Below are 24114 nucleotides of genomic sequence, written 5' to 3' on the forward strand. Positions count from 1 at the left end.
TTGTGCTGCACCTTAATGTAGATTTCACACTTTTTGTGTGATCTCGTTTTTCTTGCCATCTTCCACCTCCTTGTCTCGTATTCGTGGTTCTCAGCACATAGTAATGGTGAGAGAGTCTAAATCTAATCCCGTCTATTTTGGGGAGAAAATAAAGAGATCAGGAGAAGATACCATTTTACTTTTAAAAGAAGAAAGCCATCTTCTGCTGCTGTGCGTCTCCATGCAGAAAACCTTTGCATCGGAAGACAGCGTGAAAGTAAAGCTGCTTTAAATTTACGCCTTGTCTGCTCCAGCAGTTGGTCCCTCAGTTGGATATTCAATCATGCTGGTACTACTAGGTTCCACATAGATAGTAGTGTTAATAAATATATCCATAGTTTACACTGTTGGTGTTTATCTTAATGATGGGGAAATAATTCTGTTCCCAAGGATGTCTCTGGAATAGTTAATCAAGACTAATTCCTCCACAAATTATCTGGAAAGCTGACATTAGCACATTAGAAATTAGTTGCCAGCATCCATCACATAATTTGTTGGTGCTTTTTATCTTCTATGTTGTAGGTTGTGGTTTTCTAAGGCAGCCCTTCCGAGCAGCTCCCATGTCTGAATTTTGGCAGCGTTTTCCTCCCATTTATAATGCTAAAAATATAGTTTGCTGAAATAAGTACCTTCTTTGTGTTCCAATAAGTGGGGTTTCGTTAAAGCTGTGTAGGATTGCCTGCTAATATTAACATGAGTGAATATTTGTGCAGAGAAAAACAAAACATTTGTGTAATTAATATTTTCCCCATAATACATGCATGTATGTGTATAAAATTAGTCAATGGAAACAAATATTTTGTTTTCTTATAAGGATTTTGCGTTGTATAGTACAAGTAGTCCTTGACTTATGACCACAATTGGGACTGGAACTTCTGTCCCTAAACGATGCAGTCATTGAGTCGTGCCTGATTTTACTATGGTCATTAAGCAAATCTGGCTTCCCCCATTGACTTTGCTTGTTGGAAACCCCCTGGGAAGGTCACAAATGGCAGTCATGTGACCCCGGGACACTGCAACCATTGTAAATACATGCCAGTTGCCAAGCATGATCACGTGACCATGGGGACTCTGCAACAGTCATAAGTGCGAAGACCAGTTGTAAGTCACTTTTTTCAGTGCCATCATAACTTTGAACAGTTGTTAAATGAATGGTCGTAAGTTGAGGACTACCTGTATGCAAGTATTTGGCTAAAACAGATCTTATAAAGCAGTATTTCCAGATCTTATTTTTCTGCTAGCACACCATCTCAAAGAAATGTTAAACTGAGTCACGTTAACAGTAAATTCGATTCAGGCACACACACGTATCTAAGATTGAGGGTTGGTCCGATACCGCTATTGCTGTGTTTAAGAAATTAAGAGCCTTGCAAGCTTGAATTGCACCATCATAGCCATCATCTTTTGTTACTGTTGTTAAAATTCATTTATTAAAACATTTGAAGGAACAGAATAAACAGCTGCAAAAAAGAAGAAAAGAAGATAAACGCATTGGAGCCCAGCAGGATGGTGTGAGAGTGCTGCCCTGGGGTGCCATGAGTTTTTATAGGGATTTTAGAGGTTTTATTGATTTTTGTTTTATGGCTTGGGGGTTTCTGTTGTTTTTATTATTTTGTGCACTGCCCAGGGCTGTTGTTACAATACGAGGGGCTATATAAATCTTTTTAAATAAATAAATAGACAGTGGCATAGTGAATAAAGAATAAAATATCAGTGAGTAAATGGGGAGTTTACAATTATACTGAAATTTGAAGTTCATAATTTCGCTAATTAATTAATTGTACATGTAAGGAACAAAGTTAATTTGTATCATTTAAAAAATAACTAGCAATCTCCATAAAGCTCTGAGCATAAGGTTAATAACACCACTGTTTATCATTATTCCAAGGATAAATGCGCATATTTAAAAAAATAATATAAAAAGGGATAGGAGGGAGGGAGGGAAGGAAGTCAGTCAGTCATGTTTTTAAAGAAAGAAAGAAAAGTCAATAAAAACAGTATTGGAAAACTACCTAGTCTTAAATTCCCTTCTATTGTACCCGGCTGATGATTACATCAACAAACTTATAAACACTGAAATGATTTCTAATTATAGTCCTGACATCAGTTATTTCCCCCTTAAAACCCATGCTCTGGGGGTTGGATTTGCCTTGTGGGACATAAGGGGACCCATAAGGGGACCCATCCTTGCTTCAATTCAGTCAAGCCTCTGTTCTGAATGTATACTGGTTAATTTTGCCATTGCTGCCTATGCCCCAAGTTTGGCTGCCCCATCTGACGCTGTCAACAAAGCATCTCTTTTCCAGTGTTGAGCCAGATTTATCCTCGTGGCCACCAGCCAACTTGACTTTTTTTTTTTTTACCCCATCCTGAGGACCCCCCACCTGGCCTCCTCCTTCTCACCCCCCTTCCCATTTCCTGATCTCTGCTTTTTCTGTCTACCCCCTTGGCTCCTTCGCCTCTGTGCCCATTGCACAACTCCTCAGCCCCCTTTGCTGCCCACCCACCATCCTTCCCCTGCAACTAGACATCAGTTTGGGCTGCACTGCACTCGGTTGGTCCTGTCTGAGAGTGCTGACCCCTTCTTTTAGTGCCTCAACCGGATTCGGTTCAAAAGGTCTCCAGAAGGCCTTCCTCTGTCTCTTCCTTTGCATTGGGTTCCTGCTTTCCTCTGCCAGGGGTGCAAGAAACTGGGTGTTCCTCGTGGGCCGCTTCTGGGTGGAGGAATGCTCTTTCCAGCAGGATGCGTGGGCCGTTTCTCTGTTGCTGGCCTTTTTGCTCTCCAAGGAGACTTTTTTAAAAATATAATTTAAGAAAACATTCCCAAAGTATAAATCTCTTCTAGAATTCTAGCTGCTGACGCAACGGCTTCTGACAGTGGAACATGCATTTTTTTACTGGTTTTGCACCAATCGCAGAGTTTTATCCAGCAGTTAGTGGGAGTGTTTTGGGGTCAATTGCTTATTACTTCAGTCACCACTTCTCCGTTACAGAGCATGGATTCTAAATGTGGGGGGGAAAAAACAATTTCTGAGTCTAAAATATCATTACAGATACAGTATGTTGGACTATCCTATTCCTACAACTGCTACAGTTTGGCTGGGGATAATGGCAGTTGTAATCAGACTCCTATGGAGTGTTGCAGATTGGAGGACTGGTTGGTGGAGAAATCTGCAGCTCTTAGAGTAGTGCATAGGTCAATATTTGCACACAGTTTCATCTGCCCATTTGTTTTCTCTTCTCTGATCGGCCCTACGTAATTTTTTCAAGCTTTGAAAGCAATTCTCTTTCTTTTCTTGCTTCCTCCTTTGGTCTGTGGTGCACAGACACACTCTTATGTGAGCAAGGTTCCTATTTATTCTGTCCCCCTTTGAAAGGTTGCCCCATGAGAACGGGCTCCAACAATGGATCTCAAGTCATGCAGCTGATGGTTCAGCGATAAGCAATGTTGAAAAAGTAGCCCTGGGGCCCAAAGTCATGTCATTGCTCTTTCCCAGGAAAACTTGCTCTGAACTCTTGCTCTCTGTCCTCCCGTGCATTCCCCCTTCGGATTCTTAATCTAAAAGTAACCTATTTTGCATCGGGCAGTTCTCTGTTCCTGCATAAAATATGCACTGGGTGCTGACCAAGCAGTGGTTCCAGGGCCAACTTTTAGCTCAAGAGCTTCCCATGGAACGTGTGGGCAAAACTGCAGAGGTCTTAGGAGTCATTTTTGCATTCAAATCCATTTCAGTCTTGCCTGATTCTGGAATGGAAGCAGCCTTGGTCAAAAAGGCGTGGCTGTCCCTTGATTTCGCTTGACTTCTGATACCTTTGTTGGTAATAATCTCTGGGGGAGATGGGTAGCATACAAATTTAATTAATAAATAAATAACAATATCCTTGACGGGCTACCCAGACTGGGGATGACAGAGGCTATTACACGGTGGTTCTCCTCTTGTCTGCAGGGTTGATCATAGAGAAAATCAGTGGGGAACATCATGTGACATCCAAAACAATACATTCATCCATGACATTGACCAGTGGTTTAGTAAGGAGATAATGGCCAGTTAGCTGACCCAGATATTGATCAGACAGAAGCTCTGTGGGTGAGTTTAGGGGAATTGCTGGTTCTTGTAATGGAACACTCAGAGTCTAGGAACAAGAATAACTGTTTGCGAAATATTGCAGACAAGAAGAAATTAGTATTCCTTTTGTATCTTCTAAGCAGATAGCAACCAAGAGGCAGCTAGAAAGAAGATCAAAGACACGAGGAAGGCTCTGTGTTAACATATTCACTGATAAAATGCCCATATCCAGTTGCTGTAACCTTACCCCCTTTTTCTTGCAATAAATCTGACCGACGAGGCCCTGTGAGCATCTAGCTTTCTTGATTGTTAAGCAGCCTGTTACGAGCTTTTGACAGTTCTGGAAGAGGAGGTCCATATTGTGGAGGTGCTCCTCCTCAGTGTAGTGTTGTCCTTGGAGGCTCAGTGCCAAGAAATACAGACGATCCGTTTGGGTTCTTATGAGAGCTGCAGCCTTGTCTGGTTCAGGGAAAGCTTGGCCGCTCTGTTCTTCTCAGCTGAGAACCTTTATAGGAACCATTATGAAGAGAACCATCTACAGGTTAATATTCTCAGATGTTTGTATCTGAGATAGAGACACCTCATTGTTGAGTTAGTTCAGTAGTTCATTTTTAATGATCCTTGTATTATAAAGTGCCTCTGTGTGTTTGAGAAGATCTCCAAGCCAACCATTCTGTGATCCATGTTCCTCAAGGACATTATGGTAGAAGCTTCAGTGCTTCAGTATTATCTTGAGACCTTTGATCCCAAGGTAGCCAGGAAAGGTCTCTGCATCCTTGGCACCACATTGTTGTTGGTGTTCCCTGTATTTTCGGTACTGATTCAGAGTGGGACCCAGCTACTAAGTTTAGTAGCTGTGGCTTCTGCTTTCTGTCAAGTTCTTCCCAGTTCCTCTCACTCAGTACCAATGAGAGATGTCTCCCCATGAGCCAACTTTTGTAGAAATTCATGTGGTCCAGAAGCATGGCTCTTCGGCATTGCTATTGATGTACTTCTTTATTTACGCTCTTTGGATTTGGGCAGAACCAAGAGGGAAACATCTGGTCCATTCAGATGTCTTACACCCAACAGATACAGGTGTGTGGCAGTGATTTCTGAATCTTTGGGTCTGAAAAGACATTGCTTCTTGCTTTCCTTCTAGTTTCTAAGGCTTTAATATTCCCAAGGAATAAGTCCAGCTATTGGTTGCTTCAGCACAGCTTGCCCTAACCAGATGTCTTCCAGATGTTTTAGACTGAACCCCCAGAATCCTTGGCCAGCACAACCCTTTCTGGTTAGGAATTCCAGGAGTTAAAGTGCTACATATCTGGAGGACATAGGTGGTAGAAGGTTACTCTAGCCCACATTGACTATGATTGACATTATTTATCCAGGATCTTTAGAAAATGTCCCAATATGAGCTCCTTTTAATTATGGATTCTCCTCCCACAATGCATGTTTTCTACCCTGGCTTGAACCATGGGTAATTGTTTGCTAATATTTGTTTGCCTGCTTATTTATTTATTTATATAGTAAATGAAATTGAAAACAACAACAGTCCCAATAATTAGAAACAATCACAGCCACAATTAATATACAGTGCTCCAGAGGTACAGTAATCCCCTTCCTTCTTACAGGTCAGTAACAGTCAAACTCTACAAAGTCACAACAAGGGTATCTTAGGAAGGAGCAAGCATTTGAAATCAAACTGCAATGTCTTCTTCCCAAAAAGAATGGGGAAAATTTTGGGCAAACCCGTTTCTCTTCATTTTGGTCACCCTCTTGCAGAGGCTGCAAAAAATCATTTTCACAGTAAAAAAAAAAGCCTCTTTCTTCAGACTGATGAATAAAACCAAGGATCTGAGTAACTCTCTCTCTGTCTTTGTCATCTTAGATCATAAAATTGAAAGCAGAAGCTCGCCTTGACCTCCTGAAGCAAATTGGAGTTTCGGTGGATACGTGGCTGAAAAGTGCAATGAATCAAGTGATGGAAGAACTGGAGAACGAGCGGTGGGCCAGTCTCCCAGCCCTTGCCAACAACGGCTCTTCACACTTGGTAGGGTTTGGCTTGTCTAACTGTCCCCTTCTTTGCTCTGCAAAGCACCCGTGTCAATGTTCATGCTGTCCAAGGGGAACAAATATCAGCCAAGTTTAAGCACCAGCTGACTATTTTTAACCAGTCTGGTATATCTATGACTGCATATTTTGAACCATTATTAAAAAAGGGCTGGGCCACACCAATATCAGAAGAGACTAGATTGCAAAGCACAGTTATGTATTTCTTTAAAAAAAATAAATTTCCAGTGAGTTTCCATCTTCCAAGTTTATGTAGCCATTAGATAAATGAGCAGAGGAGCATCACTGATCCACGTGGAAGGTTTGGAAAAGAGACGGTCTGGCTAACGACTGCATACATTTCCCTGATGAAAATAGCCAAAGGACATGTGGTCCAGTTTAATCATTGTTGTTTCTCACATTCTTGACTGATTTTTAAACAGCAATCACAAGCCCACCAGGCCTAAGCCAGGGGAAGATGGCTGGGGAGGTCAGCGTTAATCCTTTGCTCCCACAGCAACGGTAGATTTCTCTTTGCAAAAAAGAGCAATGATGCAAAAGCTAAAAATGTGAACACTGGCCAGTTTAATTTCGCCCTCATAAGAAGGATTGTGAAGAAGTCTGTAGCCAACCAACATCTGCATGCTGGATTTTTGGAGAGGCATTCAGTTTGTCCTCAGTCATCAGTCACAGCATGCTTTGCAGCATTAGAAAGAAAGAATCATTTGTTGTGGGATGAGCTTCTGGGGGAGAAGTCTTCGTTTATGAGATATGCGGATTAAAGGATGCATTTGCAAAGCGGTTCTGAACATCGTTTGGGAAGTTGCAAGCAGAAAGATTTCTACAGATTGTTTTTGATGGTGGGGGGGTGGTAATTATGAACATCGTGGTAGAGAAGAACTATTTCAGGAGCAAGAGAATTGTAAGGCTAACTTTAGCCAACCGTTCACGTACTTTTAGACTGGGTTCACATAACATGTTTAAGTTGAGGTGTCATTTGTGAGGCAGGGAGCGGACAAACTGTGTCCATCTCTCCAGACACCAATCAGCTCTCTAGTTCTGCAAGTTTCATTTCTACAATGAAGCTACAATTAGAATTGCAAATGGCATTTTGGATCTGGTGAGATTCCAGCAGAGGGATCACTTGCCATTGACATCCAAGCGCGCGGTTCAGACAATGACCCAAACGAGAAAGTTCCCTGCCTCCAAGAAGGATGCAGTGTGCATTTCAACAGGAAGGAAGAAGAAACGGAGACATGCCTGAGCGCCAAGAGTTGCATCTCCTGGGCTGAGAATCTAAGGAAGTGAGCCTTGAGGGTCCTTCTGTGCCAAGATGCAAAGAGGGAGAAACACGCTCACCCCTTCATCCCCTTCCCCCCTTCATTTGGCTCCCTGCCTCAGTTTCTTTTTGTGAAACCTGGATTTTCCCCAACACTCTTCCTCTGCCTGAATTTCTAATGGATTGGGAGATGCAGGGGTGGGAGAGGATACAGTCTCATTTCCATTTTTTTCCTTCCCACCCAGCCTTAGCTATAAAGGATTGGCTTTACCTGATGCTCCCTTGAAGGTAGTGTCTTTGTTTAAAAAAAGTAAAGTCTAACATTGCAAAACAAAAACCCATTTTTTTTCTTTTGTATTCTCTTTTACATTTCCTACAGTCCCTTTCCATTCCTTTTTCTTGATAATCCAAAATCTGTTGCCATGTTTTATTTTAAAATATAGTTTTGCATACATGTCCTTGCTAGAATACAAGTTGGAAGTTGCCCTTGACCATTTCTATTGAACAGATGCTAAAAGCGGGGGGGGGGGGGGACCCTCATCAAATATCTTGAAATGTCCAAATTTACCTCTGTGGCCTGCTTTGGATTTCATACAAAATAACGGGCTAGCAGGGCTTACCATAAGCTCGTAGCAAAATCGAGCAATGCATGATCTGCTGGATTGGAAGATCTATAAGGACAAATGCCAGGGATCCTTCTCGCACTGCACAGTGTGGTTGTTCATGGCAACTGAACCACTGGGGAGGTCTGTGCATCAGTGAGCAAAGCTCTTTTAGAAACTGAGAGATGATTCACGGGAACTTGTCTTAAGAGCGTATGGATCACTGCGCTATCAATCTCCCAGTCTGATGTGCAACTCAAACACATACAGTCAACTCTGATTCGATTAAATAAAAAATTAAGGCAGGCACTGGTGATTTCTCATCAGCGCTGGGACACTTACATGTGCTCCAAATGTTTTGAAGTTTACATTAATAATGATTTCATAAATGCCTGTGAATGACTGTGACACCCGCCGAAGAGGCTGCTGGCTAACATCTTCCTATTCGAGCCTGCGATGGGAGCAGGCAGTTTTGATAGATATGTCAGTGTCTGGGGTGGTGTAGATGAGTCTGTGTCTTCCGAAGATGAGGTCATGCAGAATTACCCCCCCAGAAGTTGAATGTTGCCTTTTGGCATCAGTCCTGGATCTCATGCAGCCTTTTTCTGAATAGAAGTTGCACTCCTGGAGTTGAACGAGTGTGTGATGTGGACAAACCAGTATATGGGGAGAGTGGCATCTTAAGAAACAGGCAATGGCAGTTCTTTCTCATCATCCCTGAAAGGTTTAAGCATGCCTTGGATTGCAGGGTGGAGGGTTAGCTTAGCTGTTTAAAATGAGAACAAGGATCAATTGAAACGCCAGTAAAAAAAGGAAGCCCCCCACCTGCCAGCTATGCTCGCCTTGCCAAGGACCTGACATCCTCAGTGGTGCCCTCTGGCAAAGCTGCTGAACCAGGATTTCAGAAATAGGGAAAAAACAAGACTTTGGAGCTGGTGGCATTTTCCCCTCCAGATACAGAGCCTGTTACTTTTGGCTGGTGTGGATCTTCCGGGCTGTGTGGCCGTGTTCTGGAAGTTTTGTTTCCTAACGTTTCGCCAGCATCTGTGACCAGCATCTTCAGAGGGCAGCCCTCTGAAGATGCCAGTCATAGATGCTGGCGAAACGTTAGGAAACAAAACTTCCAGAACACGGCCACACAGCCCAGAAGACCCACACCAGCCATCGTATTCCGGCCGTGAAAGCCTTCAACAATACACCTCTTACTTTTCTCCACGGATGCAGGACCAAGTGATCCCTTAGGCAGAATAGGCACCGTGTCCAGGGCCCCTGAAAATGTTTTTAGTTTTTTTGTAAATCAGAAAGAATAAAAATGAAGTAGAAGTTATTTTTTTAGGGATTATTTATTTATTGACATGCTTTTTTTTTTTAATAAAAAGAGGCAAGAAACGTACAACATTTGAACATCAAGCCAGTGGTCTTGTATCCTATAGGTATAGCCTGAATACTAAAATTTAGTAACTTTGATGATACCGGACAGACATCATAATTAATCGGTAACAACTGATTATTATTACAAAATAATACATATAATGCATTTACTATTCCCTGTTTCTCTATAAAATATGAAGAACATTTTGAAAATCATATGAAATATAATTTTATTACTATTATTTTTATGGAGGAAGTCATAATGTGGCCCTACATGGATGGCTAATTTGCAGCAGGATTCCTGCCAAGGGTGGTAGGCCGTAAGAACATAATATGAGTGGTGCCCTGCTGGATCAGACCCCTGGCCTATCTCATCCAGCAGCCTGTCCTCCCAGTGGGCCACCAACTGCCCAAGGAAGCCCACCCGTCTCCCAGCAGATGGCCTTCAGAGGCAGCCCCACTGCCATCCAGGCTAAGAGCCATGGATCTCCAAGACTTCTGGGAATTGGTCCAACTCTTTCGTGAAGCCAGCCAAGCGGGTAGCCAGTCCCACATCTCATGGTAGCAAATTCCAGAGGTGAATTAGGCGTTGGGTAGAAAAATATTTGTCTGTCCTGATTCTTCCAAGATTCCATTTCATCGGGTGACCTCTGGTTCTAGTATTTTGGGAAAGGGAAAATGCCTTCTCCATATCCATCTTACCTACACCGTGCTTAATTCTGTACACCTCCGTCATGTCCCCTCTCGTTTGCCTCCCTTCTAGACTAAAAAGCCCCCAATGTCGCAACCTTTCTTCATAGGGAAGCTGCTCCTGCCCCTGGATCATCTTAGTTGCCCTCCTCCGGACCTTCTCCAGCGCCACTATATTCCTTTCAGGTGCGGCAACCAGAACTGCTCACCATATTCCAGATTTGGTCCCACCACTGATAAGGGCATTTGGCTATTGGCATCTTTATTTTCAGTACCATTCCTTATTGTCCCTAACACGCTATGGGCCTTTTTTCACAGCACATGCACACTGTGTCAATCCTTTCCTTGACATGTTCACTTGTGGCACACCAGTCATTTCAGCCTTGCCTCTTTCCCAGGCATGCCCGTGTCATTTGTAGTGGCGATCACGCTGCAGACACAATCCTGCTTTTTTCTTAAAGGACTCCACTTTATTCTTCGCTTCCCCACTTTTATTGGGGAAACACAGATAAAATGGAAATAATTGTTTCTCAACCAATGGCAGCGAGGTCTCCAGCTTAAATTCTTTCTGGGTGTTCACTCTGCCCCTATCTTCAGGAAGGCAGCAGGTTTACTTAGTAAGCGTTGCTTATCCTCTCTTCCCATTTTTCTTCATTAGCTAAATGTTGACCTAGAAAGGGAAGAAGGAGAAGAAGTGGAAGATGGTATGGATGCTTTTGATGACAGCAACTCCAGTCCTTCTGGCACACTCCGAAATTACCCGTTGACCTGCAAAGTTGTTTATTCATACAAGGTAGGTGCATTTAGAATCTTGGCGGAGAACGGATTCTCATACAAACTTGGGTGCTGCTTAAGGGCACACAAGGAACCCATTTGGGGGGATTCGGAACAAAACAGGCCCACGTGGAATGTCCTCTCCGAGTATTTTGCGTATGTTCCAACAGAACAAAACTCTCAATATTTTTCGAGGTTCTGCCCAGCGTTGCAGAGTAAAGATGCAGCCAACCTCTTCACCCGTGTCCTCACCAAATGCTCCTTAGCAAACTCTGCAGCCTGGGGATAAGAGAACAAGGGCTGCTCCACGTGGGAACTGGTTGAAGAACAGGAAACGGGGGAGGGAGGAATGGTCCGTTTCCACATTGGGAAGATGTGCCAAATGAGATTTCCCCAAGGGTTAGCGCTGAGACCAGTGCTTTTTCATTTGTATTTAAACCATCTGAAATTCAGGATGAGCAGTCAGCTGGCCAAGTTTGCAACTGATACCAAATTGTCGAGGTTAGAAACTTTTAAGAAGGAAATTAGAAGGAGCTCAGAAAGTATTCCTCTCTGGGTCAGTGAGTCTTTGAGGCAAATGCAGTTCACTATATATGTTTTGAGATCTCAGGCGGAAATGAAGTGTTTTGAGTTTGAAATATTTTGAATTCCAGGTCAAACGGATATATTCCAAGATTTTTTTCCCCCAAGGTCAAAACTTGTTTTTTTCAAGCAGCATTGGGGTGTTTGAGTCATACAATATCCCCTGAAAATGGGACGTTCTGTGTAAGATTATTTCTTTTTTTAACGTCGAAACAGAACACTTCAGCTATTTTATGTTTTGTTCTGAAGAAATAGAACCACTGTAACTGTTTCGCTGGAATATTTTGAGCTGGTTTGTTTGCTCTTGAGTTTTCTGAACTCAAAACAAAGCGCCTTTCCCATTTTCAGTACACCATTAATGATCAGGAATAGGACCTTGGAGTCATAGAAAATAGCTCATTTGAAAATGCCAGCTGAGTTGCTTAATTTGCACAATATGCTAGACAAATACCGTCTGGTTCAGTGTTTCTCAACCGTGGCAGCTTTAAACTGTGTGGACTTCAACTCCCAGAATTCCCCAGCCAGCCATGCTGGCTGGGGAATTCTGGGAGTTGAAGTCCACACAACTTAAAGTTGCCAAGGTTGAAAAACGCTGGTCTGGTTGGATAGTTTGGGGCTCGCCATGTTGTAGGAAACCCAATCACTGTCTTAGCACATTGTGTAAACCAGGCCATTCTGTAATATATTTGCTAATTTACATGGGAGCGCCTGTTATATGAACACCAAAGTTACTCACGTACACCTTTATACCAACCTTTTAGGGGTAAGCGGTGTTAAGCAGAGTGCAGAAAAAGGGTAGGGTGTTGTAAACAAAAGATATTAATGACAGGGGAGAAGGAAAAGAAAGGAGAATGTAAGTAAATATCATTGACAATCTAGTTATGACAACTCCATTCATTATATCTCTTCCCGCATTTCTGAGCTTGCTTCCTACATCCACAGCTTCCATCCACAGCTTCATACATTGCCCTTTGCCCTTCAAACATCCTACTTCTTTCTTTTTGAGGATCTCATCAACTCCACGAGTCATCGGCTCACCAGCTTTCTCAGCCCTCCCTCTCCAACCCATTCACTCTTTCCTGTTCGTTTTGCAATTCAATCCCCATTCATCACTGCATATGACTTAAACCATCTCAACATTCTTCTTCCGTATCTGCCTATCCTTGCAAGACCTCCCAGCTTTTACCATGTCCTATGTTCCCTTTGCTTCGGTAAACTTCTCTCTCTTTTTCAGGATCTCATCAACTCTATTCAACCGCAACTTTCTCAGTCTTCCCACCCCCCTGCAAGCCACTTTGCTCTTCCTCCTTCTTTTTTGGCAGTTGCATCCTCATTCATTCTCTGTATACATTGAAGCCATCTCATTTCCTTCATACCAATCACTCCCATTTATATTCAACCCATGCATTCTTGAGCCTCTCCTTGTTTTTCTGTGTTTTTCAGCACCCTATTCCTACAGCATTCAACACTCAATTTGTAGGTTTTTTTGACGTAATCAACTCTCGCTTTCCTATAAGAAAGTTGGCTCCTTAAACAGAGCCATTTTTGTATGTTTCAACAAGCATTACTTTCTCCCAACAGACCACATACTGACCACTCCCCTTTGTCACCTTTTACGTGACTTAAATTTTCTCCATCTGTTTTTTCATTTTTAATAAACATTTTAGCAAGCTACAGATAGTCATCTCTGCAATCTAGTTTTTCATCATTTATCTCAAGCTTGTAGGCATTCACTCCATTTTCCCTGTGAAGCACAACCGTCTTGGTTTTCAATACATTAATGTTCAGATCTGTTTTTGATGCATCGTACAGCTTAGTATTTGCTGCAAATCCTTTTGGGTTCTCAGCCAACAACAGGCATTTTCCACATACAGAAATTTTCATATTCCCAATGAACATGCCTCTGATGTCACCACATGTTTTCCATCTGCATTTTTCCATAAATGCATTAAACCAGGGTTCCTCAACCTTGGCAACTTTAAGATGGGTGGACTTCAACTCCCAGAATTCCCCAGCCAGCATTCTTGGAGTTGAAGTCCACACAGCTTAAATTTGCTGAGGTTGAGAAACACTGATCTAATCCATCATCCGTACAACCAGGAGACAGGCTTCAACCCACACCCAGGGCCCCAGGCTCAAGCACAAAGACAGGTTTTGAAGGCCTTGCGAAAGGCCAATAGAGATGGGGCCAATCTAATCTCGTGGGAAGGACATTCCAAAGGGCAGGGGCCACGGCAGAAAAAACTCTTCTTCTGGGCCCCGCCAGCTGACACTCCCTAGCTGACAGTACCCGGAGCAGGCCCTTCCTGCCAAATCGGAAAGGACAGGTAGAAACAACTGGGGAGAGACAGTCCCATAAGTAACCCAGTCCTAAGCAGTGAAAGACTTTGAAGGTGACAACCAGCACCTTGAATTGCACCCAGAAGGCCACTGGAAGCCGATGCAGCTCGCAGAGCAGTGATGTCACATGGGCCAAGTAACTGGCACCAGTAACTCCCCGTGCCGCTGCATTTGGCATCAGTTGAAGCTTCTGTATACTCTTCAAGGGCAGCCCCACATAAAGTGCATTGCAGTAGTCCAAACTGGACATTGCAAGGGCACGAGTGACCGTGAGCAGGGCCCCCCGGTCCAGGAACAGGTGCAACTGACCCCAGGCCTAGGCTGTGCAAAGGCCCTCCTAGCCACAGCTGCCACCTGCTCCTTTTAAATTTTTTAATATAATTGTTAGAATAATAGGGGCTTTTCCCCTTAAAACGACTCCACAGGAGGGGAGACAGGATCGAGCTGCAGAACATGACTCCTGCTACAAAAAATACCGATTAAAACTAAATCTGGGCCATTAAGCGTTCTTTTCTGCATACATCTGGTAGTCGTGCTATCAGAGGTAGTGCTGGCCCCAATTTACTTAATTTTAAAGGAGGACTCACCCCCCACCCCCCAAAGCCTCCTCCTGCAATTTTTACACGCCTCTCCTTCGCCACAGGCTTCGCAGCCGGATGAATTAACCATCGAGGAACACGAGGTTTTGGAAGTGATAGAAGATGGAGATATGGAAGACTGGGTAAAGGTATCATTTAGTTTTTCCTGTCATTGTGGCATGCTGAAAGGAGCCGTGGCGGGCAGCTGCTTGTCTTTTTTACGCTGGCTTATCCCGTGTCTCTCTTCCACTGAGCGTGTTCGTCTTCCCCGCTTTCACAGGCCCGAAATAAGTCAGGCCATGTTGGCTACGTCCCGGAGAAATATTTGCAGTTCCCGACCTCAAACAGCCTCTTGAGCATGTTGCAGTCCCTGGCAGCGTTAGACAGCCGGTCGCATACTTCCAGCAATTCAGCCGAAGCCGAGCTAGTCTCGGGAAGCCTTAATGGAGACTCCAGTGGTAAGTGCCCGCAGGGCTGAATCTTGGGGGGTCGGTAGACGCCCTGCTGTGCTGCATGCCCAAGACATAAAACAGCACGCTCTCAGCCACACGCAGGGTGTACTTCTTAGTGCGGCTTCTTAGTGACACATGTTGCAAGAAGAGCACTCAGAATTCCAAGTCTTGTGGCCCAGGTAGGTTTCCCGCATGCAAACGCTGATGCTGTTCCGTTTCCACTTTCCCTTCCAGTCTGTTTTGTAAAAGCACTTTACGATTACGAGGGCCAGACCGATGACGAGCTCTCCTTTCCGGAGGGAGCGATAATCCGCATCCTGAACAAAGAAAACCAGGATGACGACGGATTCTGGGAAGGAGAATTCAACGGCCGCGTCGGGGTTTTCCCTTCCGTGCTGGTTGAAGAACTGACAGCTTCCGAAAACGGAGAGGTTACATGTATCGCTGAAGTTCAGGTATTGGCGCCAACCGGGGTGGGAGCTGTCCTCAAAGAGACCTGTGGATAAAACATCTGCCACAATGTTGTTCTTCCCTTCCCAACAAAACTAGGCTAAAGTCCTTTTCTTGCAAAGCAAGGCTCTGCCAGATAAATGTCGTCTTCTTATGCTGAGCTTCACACAGCCATTCGAGTGGGGCCTGATCAGTCTTAAGTTCAAATCTACAGCCTCACAGGAAATTGTATAATTTCTGTAAGGCAGCCACAATAGCATAAAATTCCTTTTCAGGCACTTTTATCTATCTACACCAGTGTTTCTCAACCTTGGCAACTTATAGATGTGTGGACTTCAACTCCCAGAATTCCCCAGCCAGCATGCTGGTTGGGAGAATTCTGGGAGTTGAAGTCCATCCATCTATAAGTTGCCAAGGTTGAGAAAGACTGATTTATGTGGTCACTAAGAGTCAACAACAACTTGATGGCATAGGGATGGGGAACCCTGTCTTAGCCCACCTGGGTTAAAACCGCCCCAGTTCCCCTCTCGGAAGCATCTGTGGTCACCATAAAGGTTTTATCATCATCTTGGGCTTGTAAGAGTGACCTTCAGCGGTTCAAAAACAGTCTGACATTCCCCCGACTGTCCTACCTTACAGAGTTTTTCCTTCCTAATAAGGTCTATGAACAGGGTTCCGATTTTAGCATAAAATGGCACAAACGTATGGTAATTCCTTGCCGATCCCAGAAAACCTTGCACCTGTCATTTGGACTTGGGCACTGACTGGTTTTGAATCGCTTCCAGGTTGGCTTCCAGGAGAGAAATGGTTCCCTGGCCCACCTGACATCACTTTATTTTGTCCCAAGGACTGGGAAGAGATAAAGTGGTTCCCTGCTCTCCCTCCTTTTATTGGTAGAGATGGGTTTTTGAGGAAATACAGTGTTTCTCAACCTTGGCCACTTTAAGATGGGTGGACTTCAACTCCCAGGATTCCCCAGCCAGCCATGCTGGCTGGGGAATCCTGGGAGTTGAAATCCACCCATCTTAAAGTGGCCAAGGTTGAAAAACACCAGCTTAGAAGCTCCACCCCTAATTTTTTAAAGAAGGACGTGCAAACGTCTTGAGGTGGATCTGCAACTTTGGAGACTCCAGAGCCGAGAGTGTTGCAAGTGGGTACGTAAGCAGACAATTTTTCGTGTCTTGGAGAGAAGGGCAAGATTTGCAGGGAATCCCGCCAACCCAGATGCGCCATCCGCCAGTTTTGGACAAGGAAGCCATGGTCTCTGTATAGCAGACCTACGATGGGCAGGGGAGATGGGAGAATTTCTGGAGAAAGACACACAAACATTCCCTTGGCTGTTCTACCGCCTTCCTCTCTCCTCACCCTGATTAAAGCAGCCACATCCAACCTGGTGTCTGCTTCTGTGGGGACATCCACTTCTGCGGTTCCTAATCAGGAGACCATGGTTAGTCCAGAATTTTGGGAATTGTAGGGGCCCATTAGGAACATCCCATTAAAGCCAGAAAAGGCAGTCTTAGCCATGGGGGCCATCACTAAACTGGGTATACTCACGCCCTGAGAACAGGGTGCCTCCCTGGTCATTCCCATCTCCCATTCCTAGTCTTAAAAGAGTCAGATAGCCAGATTGGAACCATCTTGTAATGCCAGTCCTTTCTGCTTCATCTCCACTTCTGTTACATTTTTTAAGATCGGTCAAGAACTGCATGAGAGAACCTTTGGTGTTCTCCCTGTGTGCTAAGGTGGGGCTGGGTGGGTGCTCCTTCTGTGTCATTGGAAAGCTGCCACTCCAGACAGTGGGGGAAGTCAGAAGGATGAATTGAGAGCAAAAGCTCCATTTGATTTGATGTGATTTAAATTTAAATATAACGAAATTATCTTAAAATAAAATGGAATTGACTTGATTACTTACCATCTCTCATGCTAAAAATAGTCTTTGCAAGGTTTCTGAGCATCCAGAGCTCTGGAGGGGCTCACGCAGCCCTGGGGATGAGCGGTGAGCATCTCTGGTTTCAGGCCTGGCAGAGCGGGGCAGGAGGGTCGAGTGACATATTTTTAAGGCTTGCAGAACTGTTCCGGGGCCTGGAAAGCAGATGTGGCTGGACCTGCAGTTTGCTCTAGAAATAGCTTTCTGTTCAGGCGTTCCCCTGGAAAGCAAGTTCATAATGTATGTAAGCTAAAGGCCACCCCCACTCGGAAGGGGTTCCTTGAGGCCATCTAGTCCACACACACACACAGGCACGCACGCACACACACTGAGTACAGGAATCTAAATTAAAGCATCCTTGACCAATGGCCGTCCAGGAAAAAGGAGCCCATGGCCTCTGCTGGGGATTAGTTCCGCTGCTGAATCACTATTACCATTGGGGAAGTTTTCCTAACTTTCAACTGGGATCTGCCTTCCTGTAATTTAAAACCTGAAATTAATTAAAGGAATTTATTTTATTTTAATTAATGAAAGCTCTGTGTCTTGCATCTGGGGACAATGGAGAATAGATATTTCCCTTCTTCTGTGCAGCAGCCCTCTTGGTACCTGAAAAATGCTACCGTGACCGTCTTCCTTTTCCCCCATTCTCCAGAGCTGGAATGTCTTTTTCCCAGGCTCCTAAACTTTTCTGCAGTCCCTGTATTTCGAAATGGGTTCACTGGTGTCCGTGTCCTCTTTCCTGCCCTGCTGCTAAGTGTTCATGTGCCACGTAAGGCAAAAGAAAGATTTTTGGAGGTCGGCAGCTGACCCCCCGCCCCCTCTCCTCTTGGGCTGAGCCTTTCGAATACTCTGGCCGGCGAGTCTAGACTTTCAGCCAAGGCTGAGCTCAGACACGTTGCCCAAATGAAAAGAACAGGAAGGAAGGAAGGGAAAAAGAGGAAATGCTCTAGCCCCTTCCTGCCATTGACTGCTGTGCCATCAGGGTACAAAGTGTGCCTTTGGTTGAGGGTCAGCTTTTTCTTCCTGATCTCATGTCCTCATTTTCAGCCGCAACCGAACGACTGCCTTTCAAAGTCTTCTTCAGGCCATGCCGTTGCCTTTCCTGTGCTATCCAGACGCGAAGGGCTGTCTTTATTTTGTTGGGAAGAGAAGTAGGTAGACAAGCTTTTGTGGCTGAAGTCAGATTACACTGATCCTCTGGTTAGGTCCATGGGAAGAAATCCAGCACTAGTGGAAGTGGCCCCTGTTGAAATGGTGGATCCCACACTGGGCAGGGAGTGGGACTAGGTGGCCTCCAAGGTCCCTTCAAACCCTTCCATTTTGTGATTTGATAACAGGCTCAGCCTGGCCTAGATCCCCCTGGCCTGAGAGGGCCATTTTGTTTATTGCACCATTGGTTTAATAAATAAATTTAAGAAACAGGCATTTCCTCTTTTTTCCCCAAGAAATTTGAATATTTGTTTACTTACATTGATTGGTTGATTATATGCCATCAAATTGTTATTGACTCCTAGTGACCACAGAGGTAGATTTTTTCCATGATCTTCTGTCCCCAACCTGGTCCTTCAGGTCTTCCAATGGTGCCCCCATTGCCACTGTAACTGAGTCTGTCCATCTCATCCTCTTCTTCTCTTTTCTTCCACTTTTCCCAGGATTATAGATTTCTCCAGGGAGTTGATAGGTTGATTATGTGCTATCAAGTTGGTGTTGACTCTTAATGACCACTTAGATAGATTTTCTCCAGGAGGATCTGTCCCCAACCTGGCCCTTCAGGCCTACCAACAGTGCCCCCATCACTCCTGAAACTGAGTACAGACCATCTTCTTCTCTTTCCTACCCAGTATCAGAGCCTTCTCCAAAGAGCTAGGTCTTTGCATAATGTGTCCAAAATAAGATAATTTGAGCCTGGTCATTTGTTCCTTGAGTAAGAACTCTGGGTTGATCCAGTGGTTTGGATTCTTGGCTGTCTATGTTATTCTCAGGACTCTTTTCCAACACCATACTTACTTACATACAGTATATATAATTTGCCCCAGAGTACAAGGACTCTGGGTGGCTAACACATGAACACTTAAGACAAAATAAAACCAATCATGCATCACCAAGAACACAAAAGAAATAATTACAGGTAGTCCTCGCTTACCGACTACTTGTTCAGTGACCATTCAAACTTATGATGGTGCTGAAAATAGAGACAACTAGTCCTCGAAGTTGCAGCCATCACAGCATCCACACAGTCACATGATCGCAATTCAGGCGCTTGGCAACTGGTGTGCATTTACGACGGCTCCAGTTCCTGCAGTCAGGTGATCGCCATTTGCGACCTTCCCAGCCAGCTTCCGACAAGCAACGTCAATGGGGAAGCCGGCAGGAGACTGCAAGGGGCAGTCATGTGACATCGTGCTTAACAACCTGTGGTGATTCACTTAACTGCAGCCAGAACTGACATCATAAATGGGTGCAGTCATGTGACATAGTGCTTAATGACCGTGCCACTTAGCAACGGAGTTGCCAGTCCCAACTGTGGTCGGTAAGTAAGGACTACCTGCATATAATTGGAAATCCCTCCGGCGGCCATCCACATCAACCAGAACCGAACGGGACGAAGACTGAGTTCAGTTGCTTTCTAAACACAAGCAGAATGGGAGCCGCGTGGACCTGCAGGGCGACAGTCTTCCACTGCTTGCAAATCAGCTTGCAGAGCAGCATTTTTAGCTGGTTATTCTCCAGTTTTGGAAGCAACTCCCTCTGTGGTGGTCAGGCGATGTCCTGGATTTTGAGACAGTTCGCTCCGTTAGCAGAAATGGCTCTTTCCGTAGCCGAGAAGACCCGTCTTCTTTAACGCAGTCTCCCCGTTTCCCCGCAGGTCTTTCCGTCTCCAAAGCCCCAAAACTCTCTGGCGCCACTGCCCCTGTACGACCAGCCCCCGACCAGTCCTTTCCCAAGTCCTGACAAAAGAGGAGCCCAAGGCTTCCCGCGGTCTCCATCGGCCAACGGTAAGAGAGGCGCCGAAAGGCCCAGCCCAGGAATCTTAAACTTCCAACAAAAAGTTTCTAAGTGGTGCATCCTTAGACTCAACCTCAGCAACTTTAAGAGGTGTGGACTTCACCTCCCAGAATTCCCCAGCCAGCATGGCTGGCTGGGGAATTCTGGGAGGTGAAGTCCACACCTCTTAAAGTTGCTGAGGTTGAGAAGCACTGCCCTTGAAGCATGGTCATTGAATTTTTTTCCCTTTTGTTGCAGTTTCAGAAAACAACCTCACTTCAAATTCCCCTGGATTTTCCCAGCCACCACGACTTCTTCCTGAAAGCACTTCATATGGCAAACTGAGACCTGTAAGTTTTAAGACGTGCCACCGAGCAATAGAAATGAAATGGGCGTGCACTAGAGGAGCAGGTTGGTTGGGCCTGCTCCAGGCACAAACTGAGTTAGAACAGAGGTTAAGTTCACAGGTCACCGGGCTGCTAAACTACAGGGCAGCCAGCTGTGACTCCATCTTGCCCTCCAATTTGCATGTTCCAGTTGTCTTCTGAGAGGTGGAATTCAGAAGTTTTCCCTCCACTTTCCTTCAAAGTGTGATGTCGAAATGGAAAATATGGTTAATATTTGACCATGTTTCCTTGAAACTTTGGAAGTTCCCATTGTGTGTGCTCTGTTGGACCAGTCAGTGTAATCTCCCGTACTTGACGTGGTTTTCTTCTCATCGTTGTATGTTTGGGCGGTTTCAGGTGCGGGCTGCTCCACCACCACCCACCCAACATCGTAGGCCCCCCGAGAAGATCGAAGACGTGGAAATCACCTTGGTGTGACCGAAGGGAGGAGCCACCTCACAGCGCTAGAGTCCAGGCCAAATGCTGGCGGTGCTTCGTTCACCGCCCTCGTAAGGCACGTTTGTTTGACGGAGGAGACTCTTTAAAAGATCGAGGAGAAACAGGAAGGTCTTCCAGGAACACTGATGTGTTGGTAGATTCTTCTTCCCGTGGTCATGGATATTTTGTGCCTTTTTTATTTGTGGTTGTTCGGTTTCACTTTATAGATCCACCCTCGTAGCACAAAGCAAGCAGCCATGCCTTTTCAGCTGAACGTCAGCTAATTTCCTTTTTAGGGGTGCACCAGAGCACCTTCCTCCCTGCTACATGTGGCCAGTCTACAAATTACAGCCATACGATGACAACATTAGTTGGGGTAAGTGGCCTCACCCCAACAGGGTCTGATTCATCCTTCTACCTGGTGACTTCCAGATGTGGCAGGACCTTGATCCTCATCACTGCCGCTCAGCACGCCCACCGGCCTTGTGAGCTGGGGCTGCAGTCGCAACATCTGGAAGCTGCCACGTTTAGACCGGCGACTTTCCTTCCTCAGCCCGGTGAACATTTCTTTGGCACTTGAGGAGGAAAGATCGGGGTTACCGTTTGCAGCATTCACAGCGGATCACGAGAGGAGGGCTTTTCTGCATAGGGAGTGTAATCTGTAGACCTGCTCCAAATCATGGCATATATATACCATGTGCATTAGTGCAGAATATTACTGTTGTCATAGGAATGTATTAAAATCTTTTTTTCAACCTTTTCAAGTAGCATCACCTATATGGTCAGAACATACGGAACAGAAAAGGCAGCACACGAGTGTCAGTTTAAGAAGAGGCTGGCCCCTCTTTTTTTTTGCCTCCCCTTTTCTCTCCTCCCCACACCTTGAGGTGGAAAAAAAAAGTTCTACAAAAGCACGGCAGATCTTAAGGGAGTTAAACAAGGGCCTTGTCCCTCTTCCAGAATGGACAGTGAAACCTGAGCATTGTGTTCCTTTTGTACTGATATTTACGCAGTGGATTATCTACTACATAAGTGCTGAATTCGTAGCAACCTGTTTTCTTAGGAGAAAATTGAATAAGCAGCATTTTCATTGTAGAGCTGGAAATAGCCATTCATTTCCTTTTGAAATTGCCTTCCTTTCTTCACTATAGTTTTTTCTTTTACTTTTTATAACCTACCTACCTACCTACCTACCTACCTACTTCCTTCCTTCCTTCCTTCCTTCCTTCCTTCCTTCCTTCCTTCCTTCCTTCCTTCCTTCCTTCCTTCCTTCCTTCCTTCCTTCCTTCCTTCCTTCCTTCCCTAATTATACTTTTCTTCCTTGTACTTTTTCTAACTTCCCTCCCTCCCTTCCTTATAGTTTTTTCTTTTACTTTTTCTAACTTCCCCTCCTTCCTCCCTCCCTCCCGCCCTCCCTCAACTTCGATCACTTCTTCTCCTATTATTGCTGAATAATTTACTCTCTGACATTCACAACATGTCATTGGGACTTCCAGCTAGTGTTCAAGAAACTGAATCTTTAGCATACTGACCGGTGGCCTCTAGTGTGGGGTAGCCCTAGTGCCTGTCTCTGCACAACCCTCGTGGCCACCCAAACCCAGGGAATTAAAGCTGGAGATGGTCATCAACTTGTTTTCTCTCTCTCGCTCTGGCACACACAGAGCTTTGACATCTCTTCGATGGAGCCATTGCTCCCGGTCATATATAAATTGGTTTTGCTGGGTTCAACCTCATCTCTTTTCCAACAGATTTTTGCAGGACTTTTTCCAAAGCCCAGTAAAAATGGACAATGGGCAGGGAGGGAAAGAAGGAAAAGAAAAGAAAGTTGTTATCGCATCAACCCGGGGGGCTCCGTCTCACCACTGTCAAATTGCCATGGGTCTCCCTCCTGGGGTCAAACCTTGCCAAAGTTGGTCTGCCGTTCTGAATAGCTTTCTTAGTCAACTTTCAGGGTGAATGTCATGAGGCAACTTTTAAAACTCTTGTTTTTTTCTGAACAGACCACATTGACGTTGAATAAAGGTGGTTCAGTTATTAAGCCTGAGTTAAAGTGAAACAAGACAAAAGGTTGGGAAGAAATGTATTTTGCATTTGGGTGTCTGAGCATCAAGGTTCATATAGGGAAAACCGGTCCGGGGGGGGGAGGACGTTACAAAATGAGTATTGACGTTTTTGAACTTTGGTGTTGGAGAAGACGCCTGAGAAAACAAACTGATAGGTCATCGAACAAATCCATCCAGACTTCTCATTCGCGTCACCAGTGACCAGGCTCAGAGGGTCGTATTTTGGGCACATCATGAGAAGATCCAGCTCTCTGGAGAAGTCCATAATGCTGGGAAAGGTGGAAGGAAAGAGAAGAAGAGGGCGAGGTGGATGGAGTCAGTTACAGTGCCGATGGGGGCACCATTGGAAGACCTGAAGTTCCAGGTTGGGGACAGATCCTCCTGGAGAAAATCGATGTGGGCACGAAGGGTCGACACTGACCTGGCACCCTATAATCCGTCCCAAGTACTTCCCTGCTAAAGGGATAGAATGTATAAACTCACCTACACAATGTGTTTGGAGTTCTACCATAAGTAAGATTAAACAAGCTCTTGTGTGTCCATTTTTTCCCCCAATTCCTTGGCTTCATTTTGTGAAATCGTTTGAGAAGAGCTTCATCTTAAACTTTGCACAGATAATCTTGGCTGGGTCTATCCAGAAAGCTCCTCTTTTCCTTTCCTTTCCTTTCCTTTCCTTTCCTTTCCTTTCCTTTCCTTTCCTTTCCTTTCCTTTCCTTCCCTTCCCTTCCCTTCCCTTCCCTTCCCTTCCCTTCCCTTCCCTTCCCTTCCCTTTCCTTTCCTTTCTTTTCCTTCTTTTCTTTTCTTGGCCAATCTTTGTTCATGTGGCCTACACAAAGGAGGAGCAGATTTAAACATAACCAACTTGTCCGCAGCAGGTGCCAGTATCTGGTAGATTCCTGTGAAGGTTTTGGGGCTGGGGGGGGAGGGGGGCGTGCATTTTTTGTGCTGTTGATCTGTTGAGGTCTTTAAGTGTTTATTAGACTTATTCTTAAAGTTTTTTAAATCAGTTTTTTAAGAAAAAACTTTACTGCAAACATTTTTAAATGTTTCATGAAAA

The 24114-nt window shown here is 44.8% G+C and overlaps 1 protein-coding gene across 2 annotated transcripts in view; it reads left to right on the forward strand.

The window, feature by feature from the left end:
• FCHSD2 (FCH and double SH3 domains 2) overlaps positions 1-23826 on the forward strand; it is a 150684-nt gene extending 126858 nt beyond the window's left edge. For both annotated transcript variants that reach the window (XM_088140448.1, XM_088140449.1), the window contains 8 exons: positions 5980-6141; positions 10741-10875; positions 14422-14505; positions 14637-14814; positions 15043-15263; positions 20052-20181; positions 20429-20520; positions 20914-23826. In XM_088140448.1, coding sequence (XP_087996574.1) covers positions 5980-6141; positions 10741-10875; positions 14422-14505; positions 14637-14814; positions 15043-15263; positions 20052-20181; positions 20429-20520; positions 20914-20994 — 1083 coding nt within the window. In that variant the 3' untranslated portion in view covers positions 20995-23826. The remainder of the gene's footprint in view (positions 1-5979; positions 6142-10740; positions 10876-14421; positions 14506-14636; positions 14815-15042; positions 15264-20051; positions 20182-20428; positions 20521-20913) is intronic.
• Positions 23827-24114: the final 288 nt, after the last annotated feature.

Source organism: Python bivittatus, unplaced genomic scaffold (genome assembly GCF_059951505.1).
Source record: "Python bivittatus isolate LINGU-HERP-01145 unplaced genomic scaffold, Pbiv_v1 ctg000340_np1212, whole genome shotgun sequence".
Lineage (NCBI taxonomy): Eukaryota > Metazoa > Chordata > Lepidosauria > Squamata > Pythonidae > Python > Python bivittatus.